This window comes from Elgaria multicarinata, chromosome 4, assembly GCF_023053635.1.
Source record: "Elgaria multicarinata webbii isolate HBS135686 ecotype San Diego chromosome 4, rElgMul1.1.pri, whole genome shotgun sequence".
NCBI lineage: Eukaryota > Metazoa > Chordata > Lepidosauria > Squamata > Anguidae > Elgaria > Elgaria multicarinata.
In genome coordinates this window covers 20,182,454-20,199,772 of record NC_086174.1, presented here as the reverse complement: position 1 = coordinate 20,199,772, position 17,319 = coordinate 20,182,454, and the positions used below count along the sequence as shown (strand labels likewise).

The following is a 17,319-nucleotide window of genomic DNA, read 5'->3' as shown; positions in this document are numbered from 1 at the left end:
TCTTCCACTTCCATATGAGCAGCGTGCCCTGAGAAATTCCAGCGATGTTTTCAGAAAGGTTGAAACTCATATAACCATATAACTGGAGACAGGGATGTTTTTAACTCATGGTTGTATTTTTGTTTTAAATTTACATTGCTATTCAAGAGGAATCCATATCCAAGTCACTTGCTCAGAAATTTTACAAACACTATTAACTGAGGGGGATGTTCTGCCACTAAACCATTTTTAGACAAAGAGGCTGAGGTTGTACAACAGATGTTACTTCCAACAATACTAACCAGTGTCATATAATCTGTTTCAGACAATTAATCTCATTTATACATGGCATTTAGTTCCTTAAGAAATACAAAAAGGTATTTCAGGGAGATACATTTACAAGCAGGACATTGCTATCACAGAATAGTCAAATCAGTCATTTTTAACTTTTTCCATATGGTTTCCATTCTATAGGGTTCACTGAAGGGCCCATCCCATCTTGGAAGTCATTCCCTCTGTGCCTTTTCCTACATTGCTTCTAAGACAAATTGCCCATTCACCTCTAACGCTGGAATTCTTAAAAGAATCTTCTACACAATACCATTTTGGGAACCACTAAAATACTTAGCAGAGAAATGAAGACTTATTTCACTTAAATTAAAAAAAATGTTGAAACTCATGTAATTAACACTGATCAAGAATAATAAGGAAATAGTCTTACCACTTGGGAGGATTTTTTTTTTGGCAGTTGTGTTTTTTGTTGGTTGTTATTACCTTATGTACAACCCTCTGCTAAATATAACAGCCCAAAATCGTCAACACAGTTTTCCTATCCAAGTGGGATCAGCCCCGCCTCATTCATGACATGTGCATATAAACTGTGCTGAGTTGCAGTCATGAGTTCTAGAAGAACTTTTGTCGCCTGAATGTTTTATTTCACTCACCCTGCAGGCAGAGAAGAACTCCTCTGTGTTTCCTAGCTAATAAGACACAATGTTTGGCATTTAAGGGATCAGGGTTTTTTTGTGCTTGGATTCTGAATTTAGCTCCCTTATAAATCCTTGAAGACGACCCTTCAGATCACTTGTCACTTCACAAGGGGAGAGATTATCCCCCGATAAGCAATCATACGGAAGAGTCTCTGGTGGACTTTAGATGGCTAATCTTTGTCCTGCTAATGAATGGATAAGTGGTGCAAAGACATCCTGCTGCTACGATGAGTCCTAAACTGCACCAAGCACAGAATATAGACCAGCTGTATCCATGTTCAACGTCATCAGGAAGACCATAGATGAATTTGGGTAAGCGGTTTAGGTCATAGGAGACACTTGCTGCATAAGTGCAGAGAGAAATAGTGCAAAAGATGCCTGAAAATGAGACAAATCACAGTGTCGTGGTTAGCAAATGTATACAAGGGGGAATTACTAACAGCTCGAAAAAAGCCCAGGATAAATCATCTGGATACACAATGCTTAAGAATTACATAATTTTGAAAAAGCAGGGGTGGAAGAAGTTCCACCTTGTTATAAGAATGTCATTGGACACATCTGAGGCACTTAATGAAATTAACAGAATTATTAAGTACCATGATTAACTAGCTTTTTAAAACAAAAATCCTGTAGAAGGTAAATATGCACTTTTCTTAATGAGAAAACTAGGACATAATCCTATGGCCACTAGACAAGGTCTAGAGGGACATCGGATTTTTGTGTGGAAGCTACTTTACACAGCTTCCTATGCCCAGCATGGCCTTACACACACACACTCCGAAGCTCCCCAACTAGCCCAGAATACATTGTGGCCAGGGCATGGAAGCAACACTCGCCTCCATGGTACAGCCACCTTGCATTGGATAGTCGAGGCTGATGACTATCTCCCTAAGATTGCACCCTTATTTTGTTAAAACGGCTACGGTCCAGCTCAAGTTAACACTTTAAATCCTATTGGTTTCAGTAGGACAGTTAAGCACACACTTTGGTAGAATTGTGCCCAATGATTGGGAGCTATGCATAAATCAAATGCACATCGAATGATGCTGCCTTCTCACATTTCATGCCTTTGAATGGGATATGTAGTCTAATACATATCTACCACAACTAACCATGTCTAAGCAACTTTTAAAACAGCCTTCCTAAACCTTCTGCCTTCCAGATGTTTTGGACTTCAATTCCCATCAGCCCCAGCCAGCATGGCTAATCAGCAGAAATCCTGGGAGTTATAGTCCGTACCATCTGGAGGACACCAGGTTGGGGGAGGCTGTTTTAAAGCAGAACTGAATCAGGTCGCCTTTGTATTTCAATTTATTGTTTCAAAAAACACCATAAAAACATAATAAAAATTCTTACAGAAGACAAACTAATGGAGAGCCTGATTTCATTTCATTTTTCAACATATGACATTTTTTGTTTTGAGTTGTAAGATTGTTTTCAGCATTTCCTTCTTGAAAACAGTCCTAATAGTTTTCTTTCAATTCCCACTTTTCCCCCACTTAAAAGAAATGTCTCATTCATGTAGAAACTAAAAGGACAGCCTCAGCGGGTGAAAGTTTCATAGTGTTGCAAGTTACTGAAAACAGAAAGAACAGAAGCTGTTCTGACAGTCACTCTTGGATTTACTGTAATGCACAATTGTTTGTCTTTTAGGCAAAATTAAAACCAAGATGCATATATTGAATTGATTTAGATTCTGATTCTGAAAATGCGGGACCTTAGGCCTTAGCTAGACCTAAGGATTATCCCAGGCAAATGGAGGGGTCGTCCCTGCCTGCTCCCGGGATCTCCTATGTGTCATTTGGATGCACAGGGATGATCCTGGGATGATCCCGGGATATAGGCCTGGTCTAGCCATGGCCTCAGACTCTCTACAATAGGGCTTAGGGGGACCTCTTTTCTCTTAGGCCCTGCATTCCCTCTAGAGTAATCTGTCAGAGGTCATATGCTGATGCTGGGGAGGGAAGAGCCAAAAGTGAGCAGGGCATCCCATCTCTCTCTCTCTCTCTGACCCTGTTCAGATGACATGCTAAGCCACGGTGGTTAAGCATTTTGAGCTAAACATTATGGCTTAGCGTGTTGTGTGAACCATGACTTAGTGCACCATTCCTAACCATGGTGGCTACATAACTATGGTTTAAACACCCTCACTAACCATTTGCTGCAAAAGGGTTATCAACCTAACCATGGCTTAGTGTGTTGTCTGAACTGGCCCAACCTCTCTCTCTCTCTCTGCCACCCCCTTCCCTCTCTCTCTCACTCACTCACTCACTCACTCCCTCCCTCTTCATCCCCACCACCCACAGGCTGCTGGAGGAGGGACAGGTCACTCTGCAGATGGCATTTGCAAATAAGTCTATGAACTCACATGGCTGTAGGGCCATAGATTGTTCACCGCTGCCCTAAAGATCTGGGCAGAGCAAGGGAAATAAGCTTCTCTAGGGCCTCTTCCAATTCAGCTTTGGCTGAACTTGCAAGATGGGATGATCATTCTTGACCCAAATTAGACAGCACAACATAGAAACCTGCATGCCCCTTTACTTATTGAATGTTATTACGAGGGCATTACAGACCCTTCATTCCCAAATGTCAACTGATGTTATGTAGGAAGCTTTGTACTGTCAGACCGTTGGTTAAGCTAACCCAGTATTGTTGATGCTGACTAACAGCTGGGGATTGAAACTGGGATCTAGACTTATTCATGCTTAGAGAAGACTCCCTGAAATCAAGCTGATTGATTGGGACTTACGTTAATCATGACTAATTTGTCTCATTGATTTCAATGCATTTAATTGAAGCATGACTAAGTCTGGATCCAACCCATAATGCACATAATTATAAATATAATATTTTAAAAGGCAGTCTTGTCTTTTCCTGGCCCTGGAAATTGTATTTTTCAATAAGCATTTCTTCTTCCAGCATATTTTTATGGCTTCACCTCTCTACCTTTTTTCTTTTTCTTTTGGTTTCTCACTATGACAAAAGATGGGGCAAAACTTGCATAACCTCACTCCCCCAAAAAGGAGATAGTTTCTTCACATGTCAAAACACTTCAAATTCTTTTTTATTTTTTATATTTATACCAACACTTATTTTTATTTATTATATTTATACCTGCTTTTCAGCCATGATTGGCTCTGAAAGTAGCTTAGAAAATTAAATTCAGAATGATCCACTGTTTAAGGCTATATGAAAAGGTTTATCGCAGGCAATGACCCAGACAACATAAAGTGTAGGCAACACATACATGCCTTTAAATACCACTATATGTGTGCCTGGGAATCCTGACTAGGCTGTGATTACTTGCTGCATTTTCATGGATGTTTAAACAGAGCCATGGAAGTGGTTCACATTTTCTCTGTTTGCTGATGGAAATGCCAACGTTTTACTTAAGTACACACACAAAATGTATTTGTGATGTAAACTGTGAAGCTGCTTCAGTACAGGGAGTCAGAGCAAACATCAGATAATATGTTTGCTTCTTGCTTCCTTCTCTAAAAATATGTTAATCTTTCAGCATATTGGAAGTACATAACCAACTGGTTCCATTATGCAATGGAAAATGGGATTTATCTGAAACGAGAGAGCTTTATGAAAGAAGAGTTTGTGTTCAACAGAGTCCTACCATGACTGCCCCAAGACATTTTGTTACCTGAGCTGGAGCAGTAAATGCCCACCCTCCCAACCAAGGTGCAGAGTATCCCAGGCCGGACAAGTTATTTTGGCACCTGAGGCAGGAAAGCCCACAAGTGCCTTTGAATGGGATATGTATCTCTCCCTCCCTAGCAGTAAAAATACCATAATAATAAACTGAAAAACTAATAGTTTGCTTCCCTTTCAGTACACCCAAAATCAGCTGCTTCCCTCTGCCTAACGGTAGGGCTGACCTTGGGTCCGATGCACTTTGTAAGCAGAGATGAAATGGTACCTGACATAAGGAACAGGAGACCTGCAACGTGCTGTGTGAGGCTTTCCTCCCAAAAGAAACTGACGGTAGTTACAATGCATCCGCAGAGGAGAACGGCTGCTGCCATCCCAAGAAATCCTGCTGTGATTCTTCTTAGATCTGTTCCCATAAGTGAAAAAAGGAGGAGATTAAACGAACGCCACCAGCTCAAGTTAAAAGTTATATTAAGGCTGCAATCATATATACATGTTCTTGGCAGTGTCCCTGATTGAACCCAATGGCCCATATGCCTGAATAAGCATATATAGGCCTTAGCTAGACCTAAGGATTATCCCAGGCAAATTGAGGGGTCATCCCTGCCTGCTCCTGGGATCCCCTGTGTGTCATTTGGATGCACAGGGATGATCCCGGGATATAGGCCTGGTCTAGCCATGGCCATAGAATTGCACTGTAAGAGATTTGTATATACCCACTACTGACACAAGTAAAGCACTCTTTTTTCTGCTATAGTGCACCTGAGTGCACTATATAGTGCACCCAAGCAAATCTTATTAAGCAGCATACTTTTGGTTTTGCTTGATAAAATGTTTCCTCTAAATGTGTTAGGAAACATATCCCGCTGTGCAACTGACTTTTTTTTATTTATTTAATCTGTAAATCACCATTTAGGATATACAAGTAGCTATTATGGATTTCTCAATACCACTGTGTTACCCTGTGGAAATGTTAGTCCTTTGAGCCTGCTGCCCTTTTTCTTTTATTCTACTTTTACTATAGCAATGATATTTAACAAAACGGTGCAGCAATATGCTTATAAAAGTAAACAGAAAAACCACTTCTTTGGTAGGTTATTGAATTGTGTGTGTATTGAGAAGGGAAATTTTCCTACATCCTTCTTTCAATTGCTTATTATTGCTGCTGTAAAAAGACTGGGTAAGAAACTGCATGTATGGCTGGTTTTGCTGATAACGTGCAACGTTTTCTAGTCTGATGTGCGATATTTTGTTGATGACTTATTGGATGCAATAATAATAATAATAATAATAATAATAATAATAATAATATATTTATTTGTTATCCGCCTCCCCCTCTGGATCGAGGTGGGGTGCAACACAAATGAAAACACTATAAAATACATATAACTAATTAAAACATTTAAAACTAATACATTATTAAAGCAGCACATTATTAAAAAGGCATCTTAAAATTCAACTGGATAGGCCTGCTGGAAGAGATCAGTCTTTATGGCTTTCTTAAGTAAAATGTAATAGTTAACTTTCTTAGTAAAATGTAATAGTTGACTTCAGGGAGGCCACGTGTACAACCGGAAGCACTTACGTAACAGGTGCCATTCATCCTGCTGGATGGTCTTGGTTAGATTGAATGGGATGTTCCGTAAGCGTATAGGCGGAGCAAAGTGGTACTTGACTGCTGTGCACCTCTGAGCGATACCTTTATGAAAGGAAATGGCAGAAATGGTCAACGAATTCCGTTAAAGAGTGGTAGAGTTCTTCAACACCAGAACAGAAATAATAAGCTTTTAATAATTTGCAACCATGTAGCAAGCTTCTTGCACGGTCAGAGAAATTGGGGAGGGACACGCATGAGGAGGGGGCAATACAAAACCTCTCACACACATACCATGGCCCCATCCCATACAGTCTCCCACTAGTATCCCATCAGCCACTCAGTGGCTGAGGAAATAACCAACACAATAACCAATGGTGCAACACAATAACCAATGGTGGTTCAAATAGCCAACTCTGCACCGCGTTGGTTATTTGGGGCAAATAACCAACTGTTGGTTAAAAAGCTCCCTCTACACAACACAATAACCTATGGTGGGTTGAATAACCAACCGTCGACTATTTAAGCCACCATTGGTTATCGTGTTGTCTGAACCCAGTCTGTGTTTTGTACAAACCAGTTTTCCTCTACTCCGTCAAAGTAGAAAGCTGCAGTTTTCTTCACCTCTTTCACTTGTGCAGAAAGGAGGGAGAAAAGGGAGGGGGAGTGTGAAACACAATAACCAATGGTGGTTCAACTCTGCACCACGTTGGTTATTTTGGGCAAATAACCAACTGTTGGTTAAAAAACTCCCTCCATACAACATGACAACCCATGGTGGATTAAATAACTAACCATCAACTATTTAAACTGCTATTTCTTATCACATTGTCTGAACCCAGTCACTAAGTGCCTTTTGAAAGCATTAGACTGGAATCTCATGATGCATCTGACAGCTTTTCTTCATTATCAGTTGCAACAGCTCCAGCTGAGAGCCCCCTCCCTCCTGCTACCAACTGTCTCTGCAGAGGCCACCAGTGAGGGAGGAAGCAGCAGCCAGGCACCTCTCCACCGTGCCTGGGTCCAGCTCCAGCTGAGAGCCCCCTCCCTCCTGCTACCAAGTGTCTCTGCAGAGGCCACCAGTGAGGGAGGAAGCAGCAGCCAGGCACCTCTCCACCGTGCCTGGGTCCAGCTCCAGCTGAGAGCCCCCTCCCTCCTGCTACCAAGTGTCTCTGCAGAGGCCACCAGTGAGGGAGGAAGCAGCAGCCAGGCACCTCTCCACCGTGCCTGGGTCCAGCTCCAGCTGAGAGCCCCCTCCCTCCTGCTGTCAACTGTAACTGCTGAACTTTACAACTAAGATTGTAGTGCCTGAATTTGCTTTCCTTTTCCCCCTCCTCCTCCTCCCTCCCAATCCCCTTTCCTTTTGTGTCATGTCTTTTAGATTGTAAGCCTGTGGGCAGGGACTGTCAAGAAATACTTTTGTAAGCTGCCGTGAGAGCCTTTTTTGGCTGAATGGCAGCATAAAAATCCTTAAATAAATAAATAAATAAATAAACAGACACGTACTGAAATAATTTTCCAGTGCAATCCTATGCACATCTACATAATTTTGTAAGTCCCCCTGAGTTCAATGAGGCTTACTCCCAGGTAAGTGGCTATAAGATTGTAGCTTCAACTTGTTTTTGTTCTTCTACTTTCCTAATTAGTGCACTGCCTTAGCAAGACTGCAGAAAGGCCTCAACTATTCTGAAAAACTAGAGGATTGATTGGTGTCCTTTAGCTTATTTTGGAGTGTAATCTTATGCATGTTTAGACAGGAAAAAGTCCTAGAACTGCCATCATTCTCCAGCCAGCATGCTGAGAATTGCTGGACTTTTTCTTGATAAAATAGTTAAGAGCAAAGACACCACACTGACAACAAAGGTCCGCATAGTTAAAGCAATGGTATTCCCCGTAGTAACCTATGGCTGCGAGAGCTGGACCATAAGGAAAGCTGAGTGAAGGAAGATAGATGCTTTTGAACTGTGGTGTTGGAGGAAAATTCTGAGAGTGCCGTGGACTGCAAGAAGATCAAACCAGTCCATGCTCCAGGAAATAAAGCCAGACTGCTCACTTGAGGGAATGGTATTAAAGGCAAAACTGAAGTACTTTGGCCACATAATGAGAAGACAGGATACCCTGGAGAAGAGGCTGATGCTAGGGAAAGTGGAAGGCAAAAGGAAGAGGGGCCGACCAAGGGCAAGATGGATGGATGATATTCTGGAGGTGACAGACTTGACCTTGGGGGAGCTGGGGGTGGCGACAGCCGACAGAAAGCTCTAGCGTGGGCTGGTCCATGAAGTCACGAAGAGTCGGAAGTGACTGAACGAATAAACAACAACAAACAAAACCTAGTTCATCTGTCTATTTCACATTTAAACCACGCAAAACCCAAGTTCTCTGGGTGAAGTACAATACATGAGAGGAGATGGGATGAGGAAATGTTTAGACCCATAAGCATCAATTTTGTCCCTCCAGAAAACTCTGCAGTTTTTGTCGCAAGACCTCTAGGGAGGAGGAACAGGCAAAGAACGATCCATCTAGGACTCTTTGCTCCAAACATGATTAAGTGCACAAGACCAGGAGGTGCAGCAAGATCATGTAATTTTGTTATCACTTAATTCTTCTTTTAAATGTTAATCTCTGATAATGCCTCAAATACATAATTGATCCTTGGGGAGTAGACGTATTTCAGCAAGTGCATGCAGAAGGTCCCAGGTTCAGCCCTTGCTATTTCCTGTTAAAAGGATCTCAGGTGGAAAGATCCATACCTGAAGCCTTGAGCAGACACTACTCAGAGTAAGGCGGGGAGGGGTTAAAGGAAGATTTGTTCTATCCAATAGACAAACACAAAGAGTCGGGGACTGAGTGGTGAAAAGAGAGTCCGACAGACGTGTGGCTAGGATAAACATTTTTTTCATTAAAATTGCTTACATTTAAAAAATATTCCCAACTTTACAAACAAATCGACAAAAGCAGCATGCTTAGAATTTTATATTATGTCAGTTTGAGGTGGGTGAGGTGGAAATAACAATATAAAATACTTTTAATTAATTTTGGATGGGGGTTTTTTTGTAGAGAAGTTTTCATAAAACAATGATCAAAAATGTCTTCTCAGGCTATGGATAAAAGTATGGATATAGGGAAGCAGTCCTTCCCCGCTGCCCCTGATCTTCACAGTGTTTTCTTCCGCACTGACAGATCTCTTAACATTAGCCGACAAGCCACAAGTGCTTTCATCTAGGAACACACAACCCCCTCGAAGGAACGTGTCGTGTGCCTCGCTCCCGTGTTTGGCAGTTGCAGTTAACCCTGCGCGTTCCCCCTGCACTCATAGAGACATTGTTGTGTCAGCACTACAAATGCTTCCCGGAGTTGCTCCTGGCATGGCATTACATGGCAATGGCTCACCGTAAGTGGATGATCCTCTAAACACAGATATGGCCCTGCAGGAATTGCACTACTCTCTTCGCTTTGCAAGATGATGCCCTGGTTCATTTGTGCAATGCATATTCTTTGTCCAGCTATCACTATACAGTCATATTCTTCAGTCTGATGTTTTGCATGATGCTGAGCTTTATCAGCTCTCCAGGAAGTCTGTAGGAGCAAAGTGCTCCGTAGCTAGAGCAACTGGGCCATTACCCACTAAGAAACGGGGGTAAAGCTCACTTTTATCAAAGTAATAAATCCTTAAAAGTCTTTGTTATGTTCCCATTCTGGCATAACTCCCATAGAAGGAAGGAGCTTACTGTGTCAGAGAGGTGAAAGTTTAAAGACTGTTGGAATGTCCTAAAAACAAGCAAGCGTACCATTTCGGACAGCAACATGGAGCAAAAAGAGTAGCAGAGAGACTGAGGCCTTAGCTAGACCTACCTTTTGTTCCGGGGGAGAGGAGGGGAGACCTCACATTGCAATTAATGTGAGATCTCGCTCTTGTTTACACATAAGACGCGACAACCTCAGGAGGAGAGGTGTCGCGCCCGCCATTTTTAAAATTTCCTTAAAGGGGATGGAGCATACGAACACTCATGCACAAAGGTAAGGGTTTTTTAAAATATTTAAATTAATTTCCCCGCTCCACCCACCCTACCCCCAATGGGTGCAGGCACAGCTCCCGGCTCCATGTGAGTAAACACACGGAAACGGGCCACACGCTCCGCAGTCTCGGGCTCAGCCGGAGACCGTAGAAAAACCAGGCCCAAAGGGGAGGGATGATCTCTCCCTGATCCCGGGATCCCCTGTGCATCATCTGGACGCACAGGGACAATCCCAGGGTTTGCCCGGGATAAAGCCTGGTCTAGCTAAGGCTGGAAACTTTCATCTGACCTTGTAAAACTAACGAGAACAAGGGAAGAAACGCTATTTGTGGAATCAAAAGACTGTCATTGAGACTTAGGGGAGAAATCACAAACTAATAAGGTAGTTTCAGGTACTATGTGCAGCTTGCGATACGTAACGTTAGTGCTTCCATACCGAGCAGGGTAAAAGCATTAAGCATACCCTTAAAATGACATGGTGATTGTAAGTCATACTCCCGGTTTCCATCTGCTTCCTAACACAACCCGGAGAACCAAATTAATTTGTTCCTATCCTGCTTCTGGTCTATCCCCATGATGTCCTGAAGTGGTTGGACAAGAGCTGAAGAGAGTTTTGATTGGTGAGTTGTAGACTATGCTTCTTTTCAGAGCATCTCTTATGTGGTAATCATCAAATGCCTTACCTTATGGAGCAACCCAAAATGATTTATTTCTGAGAATGTATATACCACTTTTCAGCCCTGAAAAGGTCCCCCAAGGTGATTTACAACCCTAAAAATAAGTCCTAGTGCAATAAAGACAGAGGGTATTGAATATCTTTAAACAATGCCTAAAAGATCTGCCACAAAAGAAAAGGATTAGCAACCATTTAAAAACCATTAAAAGCTTAATGGAATAAAAAATATCTTGGCTAGCTTCCTAACTATAAAAGACAGGGTTGGTCAACCTTCCCTTGGGAGAGAGTTGCTTATTCAGGGTGACAACACTGAAAAAGTCCTGCTTAATTATCACTGCCAGGCAGTGAAGGCAGAACACAGAGCAGAGCTTCTCATGATAACCCCAACTGATGGGTAGGTTCATAAAGGAGTAGGCAGTCCTTCAGACATCCTGGTTCCAACCTCTTTATGGTTTTATAGGTAATATTTATTTATATAACCAAATTTTAATAACCAACATCTTGAATTGGAAGGACTGCAGCCTAAGTGAAGTAGAATCCCTCTCCTCACAAGCAGGCACGCAGATGAGGTTCCAACTTACTGCTACATGCAAATGGATCTTGTCCAGTGGACTCAGTGGAGAAAACAGGCTGCATCATTTTCACACTCTGTAGGTATGCAAATATCTATACACTGGTTTATTTGGCATTGCTCTTTGGAAACACACACATAAATAAATAAATAAGTTAGCTCCAATAAAACTGGTAAAACTTTCTAGGGCTGGTTATAGGCATTTGGAGATCCTCTGCAAATGCATTGCTCAAAGCCATGGGTGACAGTGCGGGAACATGCCAAACCTCCTTTTCTTGTATGAGACTGAATAGCCACTCTCTCGTTTCTCTTTCCTTGCCCCTACTAATGGCGGATTCAAAATTAGAGCTCCTCTAAACAAGCGATTTATTGCACGCTCGTGATTGGCCACTCACAAAAGTTTGAGGGTCTTTTTAAACGACATCATGAACAACCAGGACGTCTCCCGCAGCATCCGTTGGAAATTCCGTCATGAAAAGAACCACTTTTCAAGAGGTAACATCTGAAAAAAAAGCAGGATCATCCACCACTAGATGGCGCTATCTCAACAGAAGTGAACAGAGCACGCTTGTGGGGGGAATATTCAATTCAAACCATGTGGCCACCCCTCTCCATTTGTGCAATGCAGCCCATAACAATTGTGCCATAAAACAGGAAGCGCAAATGCCCCAGGTAAGCAATGTGATTTCCCCTTAGAGTTCTTACATGGAGACTGACTCTAAACACTTCAGTGTTGGAGCTGATCTACACCAAGCAGGATATAACACTTTTAAAATGGTATGAAAACTGTATATGTAATGTGTCCTGAACAGTTGTCATAACCGTTATAAACCATTATAAGCAGTAGTGTAGTTCCTGCCTTGGTTTGCCTCCGTATTGGGGGACTTTAATGTTTGTAAACTGTTTATCCCCTGGGCTGGCCCAATCGCTGGCATCACATGGAGAGTTTGAATATGATCAGGCTGACCCGCATGGTAAACAGCTTACAAATGCCTTTGGTACCATGTGGGACCCAACCACTCGGTAGCGCATGGTGGCCATACCATAAGAATTGGCTCTCAAAGCCAGAAGTTACTGTGTAAACTACTGCATCTAGAAATGGCAATATGCTCAATTATTCCAAGGTCCCCAACCATTTTGGGTCAATGGGCACATTTTGAAATTTGAGAGTATCATGGGCACTCTCACAAAATGGATGCCATGGGAGAGGGCTTGATTTTTCATAAAATGGGTGCCCCAGTGGGCTTTGCTGGTTACAAAACCCTCAATTTCCAGAAGGAAAACCTGCCCAAGAACTTACCTAAGAACCTGAGTGCAAAGCAGAGGTGGGAGCTGAGCTCCAAAACATAATAAAACCATTCTTTTGAACCCAGATAAAGATGGTGCTGGAGGGCAGAAGTTCACTTAACAGCACACCAGCCTCCCAAATTAAAAATAATTAATAAAACAAATCTTAAGAAATAATGGACAGCAAGGGAGCCTGGTGAATGCCAAAAGAATTGCCAGCGGGCACATTGATGCGCATGTCCACCATGTTGCATAACCCAGCATGATAACCAGCCAGAATGGCTGCACGGATGGAGCCCAGCTGCCAAATATAGCAGCACAAGTTGGCCACTAGTGCCTAGTATGCCTACCCCAGTTGTCCCATAGATGGGCTAAGCCTGGAGATATGTTGACTTACATCAGCCGTTCTTTTCTGTCAAGAATCATCACTGCAGCATGCAAGACGATATTAACAGAGATACAGAAGGGTCAAGACAGGTCAAGCCAGAGAAACCCCTGCATCTATTGCAAGGAAGGCATTTTCTTCTGGTCTATGGTATAGTTGGCTATAAATATTAAATGTTCTCCCAAGAGAAACATGCAGTGGAATGTCATAATGATTCTGCCGTTTATGATCATGAAAGCACTTAAAGCAATATCTATTTTTACATTTCGCTACTAATAGGGAAGTGCATCCCGACTGAGGCTGACATAAACTCCACCGTTTCCGTTTGCACAGCGCAATTTAAAAAAATTATAGCCCAATTCTCAAGACAATCTAGTGAATGCATGTTTGCACTTTCAGGGGCACTGCACTGAAACAATACATTAAGACTAATGTTGTTTTCTTATGCCTTGGCCACTATGCTATGCAATACATCGTCTTAAGAAAAAACCAACAACCATAATCATTTAGCCATGTAGGAACTATTAATCAAACTCTGATTTGTTCTTGGTTGTTCTTGGAGCACTTCCAACTCTCTTGGGTCAAATTATTAACAAGGGCCCCGTGATGGACTCCACCTCACCTTTTGGGAATCTCTGGAAGACCATTCATATGCTGGCTAGAAACTTAGGACTCATCTACACCAAGCAGGATATAGCACTATGAAAGTGGTATGAAAGCAGTATATGGTATGCGTCATGGGTCCCAACAGTTGTCAGTGCACTTCAATACCCCTACAAAGCAGTAGTGTGGCTCCTGCCTTTTATATACCACTTCCATAGTGGAATATCCTGCTTAGTGTAGATGAGCCCTTAGTCAGCAACTAGTTGATGGGAAAGCCACTTTGGAGAGGAAAATGAGATGGGCCAAACCTCAGCTCCATTATCTAAAGTAGACCACCAGTAAGTTCCATTGGCACTGCTGTTACTTCCTCTGCACAACCCTTTTAACTTAAGAGCTTATAACTGGGGGACTGGAGACATATACTTGAATTTGGCCCTGGGGTCTCCAATTGCTGGTCTTTAAACTAGAAAGTTGAGTTGGATGCAAGGAACCCAGATGTTAATCCCTACTCAGCTGTGAAGTTCATTAGTAGTCCTGGGCAAGCCCGCTCTGATATCCTTGAAGGAATCCACACGCAAAAACGATTTTCAAAAATTCACCCGCTATGAATGGAGTAAGCTCTGGAACTCCCTTCCAAGGCTAAAGTAAACCAGTACGTTTTTAGGGCATTCCTAAAAACCTGCAATGATGGAGCCCAGCGGAGTCTGCCAACTCATCCCAGAAGTGTGGAGCCACCACAGAAAAGACTCTCTCTCATGTACCCACCCATCTAACTGCCCTCAAAGGTAGCCAGGTGAGAAGGGCTTCTCTTGCTTATCTGAAACTATGGGTAGATGAAGCTGATCCTTCAAGTAATTTGATCCAAAACCATTTAAGGTTTTCAAGGTCAAAACCAGCACTTTAAATGGGGCTGGTTTTGACCTTTAGTTCTGCTACTAATGTAATACATGGCCCTTTCTCCCCCAACCACCCACTCCTGATGATTTAGCAATCCAGGCCACTACCTTTACTGCTGGACCACCTTGCAACGCTTTAATCCACTTCCTGAACCTGGCTGTCCTACATGGATCTCATTTTCTGAGGGGTAGTTATGCTTGCAAGCAAAAATGTCACATTCCAGAGTGGACAAATAGATGATGATGTTAATGCCTACTGACTAGGCTTTCTAGTTGTTTCTGGAGGGGAAAAGAGAGCATTATTAGTGGTGGTTCATGTGTCCTTTTCAGTAAACAGAAGTTATGCTGGTTTTAGCAGACAACAAGAGTATATGCTTGGATGAAGGAAATCAGGAAAACCTTTAAAGCTTCAAGAAAAGGATAGAGGGTGTGAAAACTACTATCCAGCTAGAGTGATTAAACTTGGCAAGGGTCTAACCTTCATTACGGTTCACATTATCAAAACAGCGATGTGTGCGAAGTGGGATTTGCATTTTCAACACATAACCCACATTCCCTGGATTCACATGACACGACAGGCCATGGCCAGGCACTGAATATTCAAAATGGCCACATGCATGCACCAGCACATGTTGCAGCCCACCATGGCTTAAATAAATTTTATTTATTTATTACATTTCTATACTGCCCAATAGCCGGAGCTCTCTGGGCGGTTCACAAAAATTAAAAATTAAATAAGCCATGGTGGGCTGTTTGATTGTGTGGTGGGCAGTTTGATTATTTGTTTTTCTGCCTACCTCACAGGGCAGCTTACCATAAAAACTTGAAAACAAACCATTGAACAAATAATATTCAATAATAAAATAAAATTGAGGAGAGTCAGGAGGCTTATAAATTTCATTAGGGGGGTCCCCTACCTTTCCCCTGCATAATTTGAGCACTGGATACAACTATCCACACTCAGGAAGGTTGTGTAAACATACTAACACACAAACCTAACACCACATAGTAACTTCTTATGTCTGGGAGTCATTGAGATAATTCTGATTGTTAAAATATATTAAAATCATGAACCAGGGTCCCAGGAAACATCAAAGCACATGGCCCTTCATTCCAGCCAGCATATTCTAGAAGTGAAAAAAACTTTCTCACTAATAATTTAAACAGCTTGTTCAACCCAACATGTTATTATTATTATTATTTATTTATATAGCACCATCAATGTACATGGTGCTGTACAGAGTAAAACAGTAAATAGCAAGACCCTGCCGCATAGGCTTACATTCTAATAAAGTCATAGTAAAGCAATAAGGAGGGGGAGAGAATGCAAACAGGCACTGGGTAGGGTAAACAGGCACAGGGTAGGGAAAAACTAACAGTATAACTAACAGTCTAAAGTCCGAGTAACATCAAGTTTTAAAAGCTTTAGGGAAAAGAAAAGTTTTTAGCTGAGCTTTAAAAGCTGAGATTGAACTTGTAGATCTCAGGTGTTCTGAGAGAGCATTCCAGGCGTAAGGGGCAGCAGAAGAGAATGGACGAAGCCGAGCAAGGGAAGTAGAGACCCTTGGGCAGGTGAGAAACATGGCATCAGAGGAGCGAAGAGCAAGAGTGGGGCAATAGTGTGAGATGAGATGAGCTTGTTCAACCCAACATGTTTTCTCATGTGTCTCTGAGAACAAGTTCTTAAGCAGCTACTACATCTTGTTCAAACTGAGTGATACAAAATGATATGGGGCTGGACTCTGATTTACTCATACTTAATAAACTACTAACTTAAGTTCCTTTGATTTTGATGGGTCTGCTCTAAGTACGAGTAAATTTGGATCCAACCTATTGCTACTCCTTTCATAAAAAAGGACACCCATTTTTTTGTTTTAGCACTTCCAGTGTGGTGTAGCGGTTAGAGTCCTGGACCAGGACAAAGGAAACCCATGAAGTTCGTACCAGGTGACCTTGGGGCAGTCACTATCTTTCAGCCGAACATACAGTATCTGACAGGTTTGTTGTGGGGACAAAGCGGGTTGAAGGAACCATGTAAGCCACCCTGAATGCCTTGGAAAAAGGGGAGGATAAAAATGTGATTAATAATAATATGCTAATGTAGAAATTGGATTATTATTATTATTATTGCTTATGTGAAGTACCATATCCAATGATGATACTATATAAAATACTGCTAATAAAGATTTCCGCATGTTACTTAACTTACTTAACACAGGCAAGAAAAACAGCTTGAAGGGGGCCCCCGCTCACCACTTCCATATTCCAAATTACCTCCCTCCCAAGCTATGTTTCTCCCTAGGAGGTTACAAATGTGAGTCTACATGGGCCATGTCATTCCTCAGAGGAAGCTTAAGAACAGAAGGAGAGCCATGCTGGATCAGAACAAAGGCCCATCTAATCTGGAATTCTGTTCCCACAGTAGCCAACCGAACGTCTATGAGAAGCCCACAAACAGAACATGAGTGCAACAACACCCACCCGCCTGTGTCCCCCATTGACTGTCACTGAGAGGCATACTGCCTCTGATAGTGGAGGTAGCAGGCAGCCATCCTAACTAGCTGTGAGCCTTGTTCTCCATGAATAATCCCCTTTTAAAGCCATCCATGGTGGCCATCTTGGTAGTGAATTCTATAGTTTAACTATGTGAAGAAGGATTTCCT

At 42.2% G+C, this 17,319-nt stretch overlaps 1 protein-coding gene across 1 annotated transcript; it reads right to left on the bottom strand.

Annotated features, from left to right (window-relative positions):
• Positions 1–52: 52 nt before the first annotated feature.
• Positions 53–11,957, bottom strand: TMEM178A (transmembrane protein 178A). The gene is made up of 4 exons (XM_063123882.1): positions 11,881–11,957; positions 6,214–6,327; positions 4,897–5,034; positions 53–1,346 (listed from the first exon to the last, which is right to left on the bottom strand). The coding sequence occupies exons 3-4, from the start codon at positions 5,000–5,002 to the stop codon at positions 1,105–1,107; spliced, it is 348 nt and encodes a 115-aa protein (XP_062979952.1). The 5' UTR covers positions 5,003–5,034; positions 6,214–6,327; positions 11,881–11,957; the 3' UTR covers positions 53–1,104.
• Between the last annotated feature and the right edge of the window lie 5,362 nt (positions 11,958–17,319).

Bases quoted from the DNA above. Each gene is read 5' to 3' on its own strand.
- TMEM178A (XM_063123882.1), bottom strand. From the start codon at position 5,002: ATGGCAGCAGCCGTTCTCCTCTGCGGATGCATTGTAACTACCGTCAGT. The intron at 1,347-4,896 runs GTACCATTTCAT...TCTCATTTTCAG, and splicing joins TCTCCTGTTCCTTATGTCAG to GCATCTTTTGCACTATTTCT.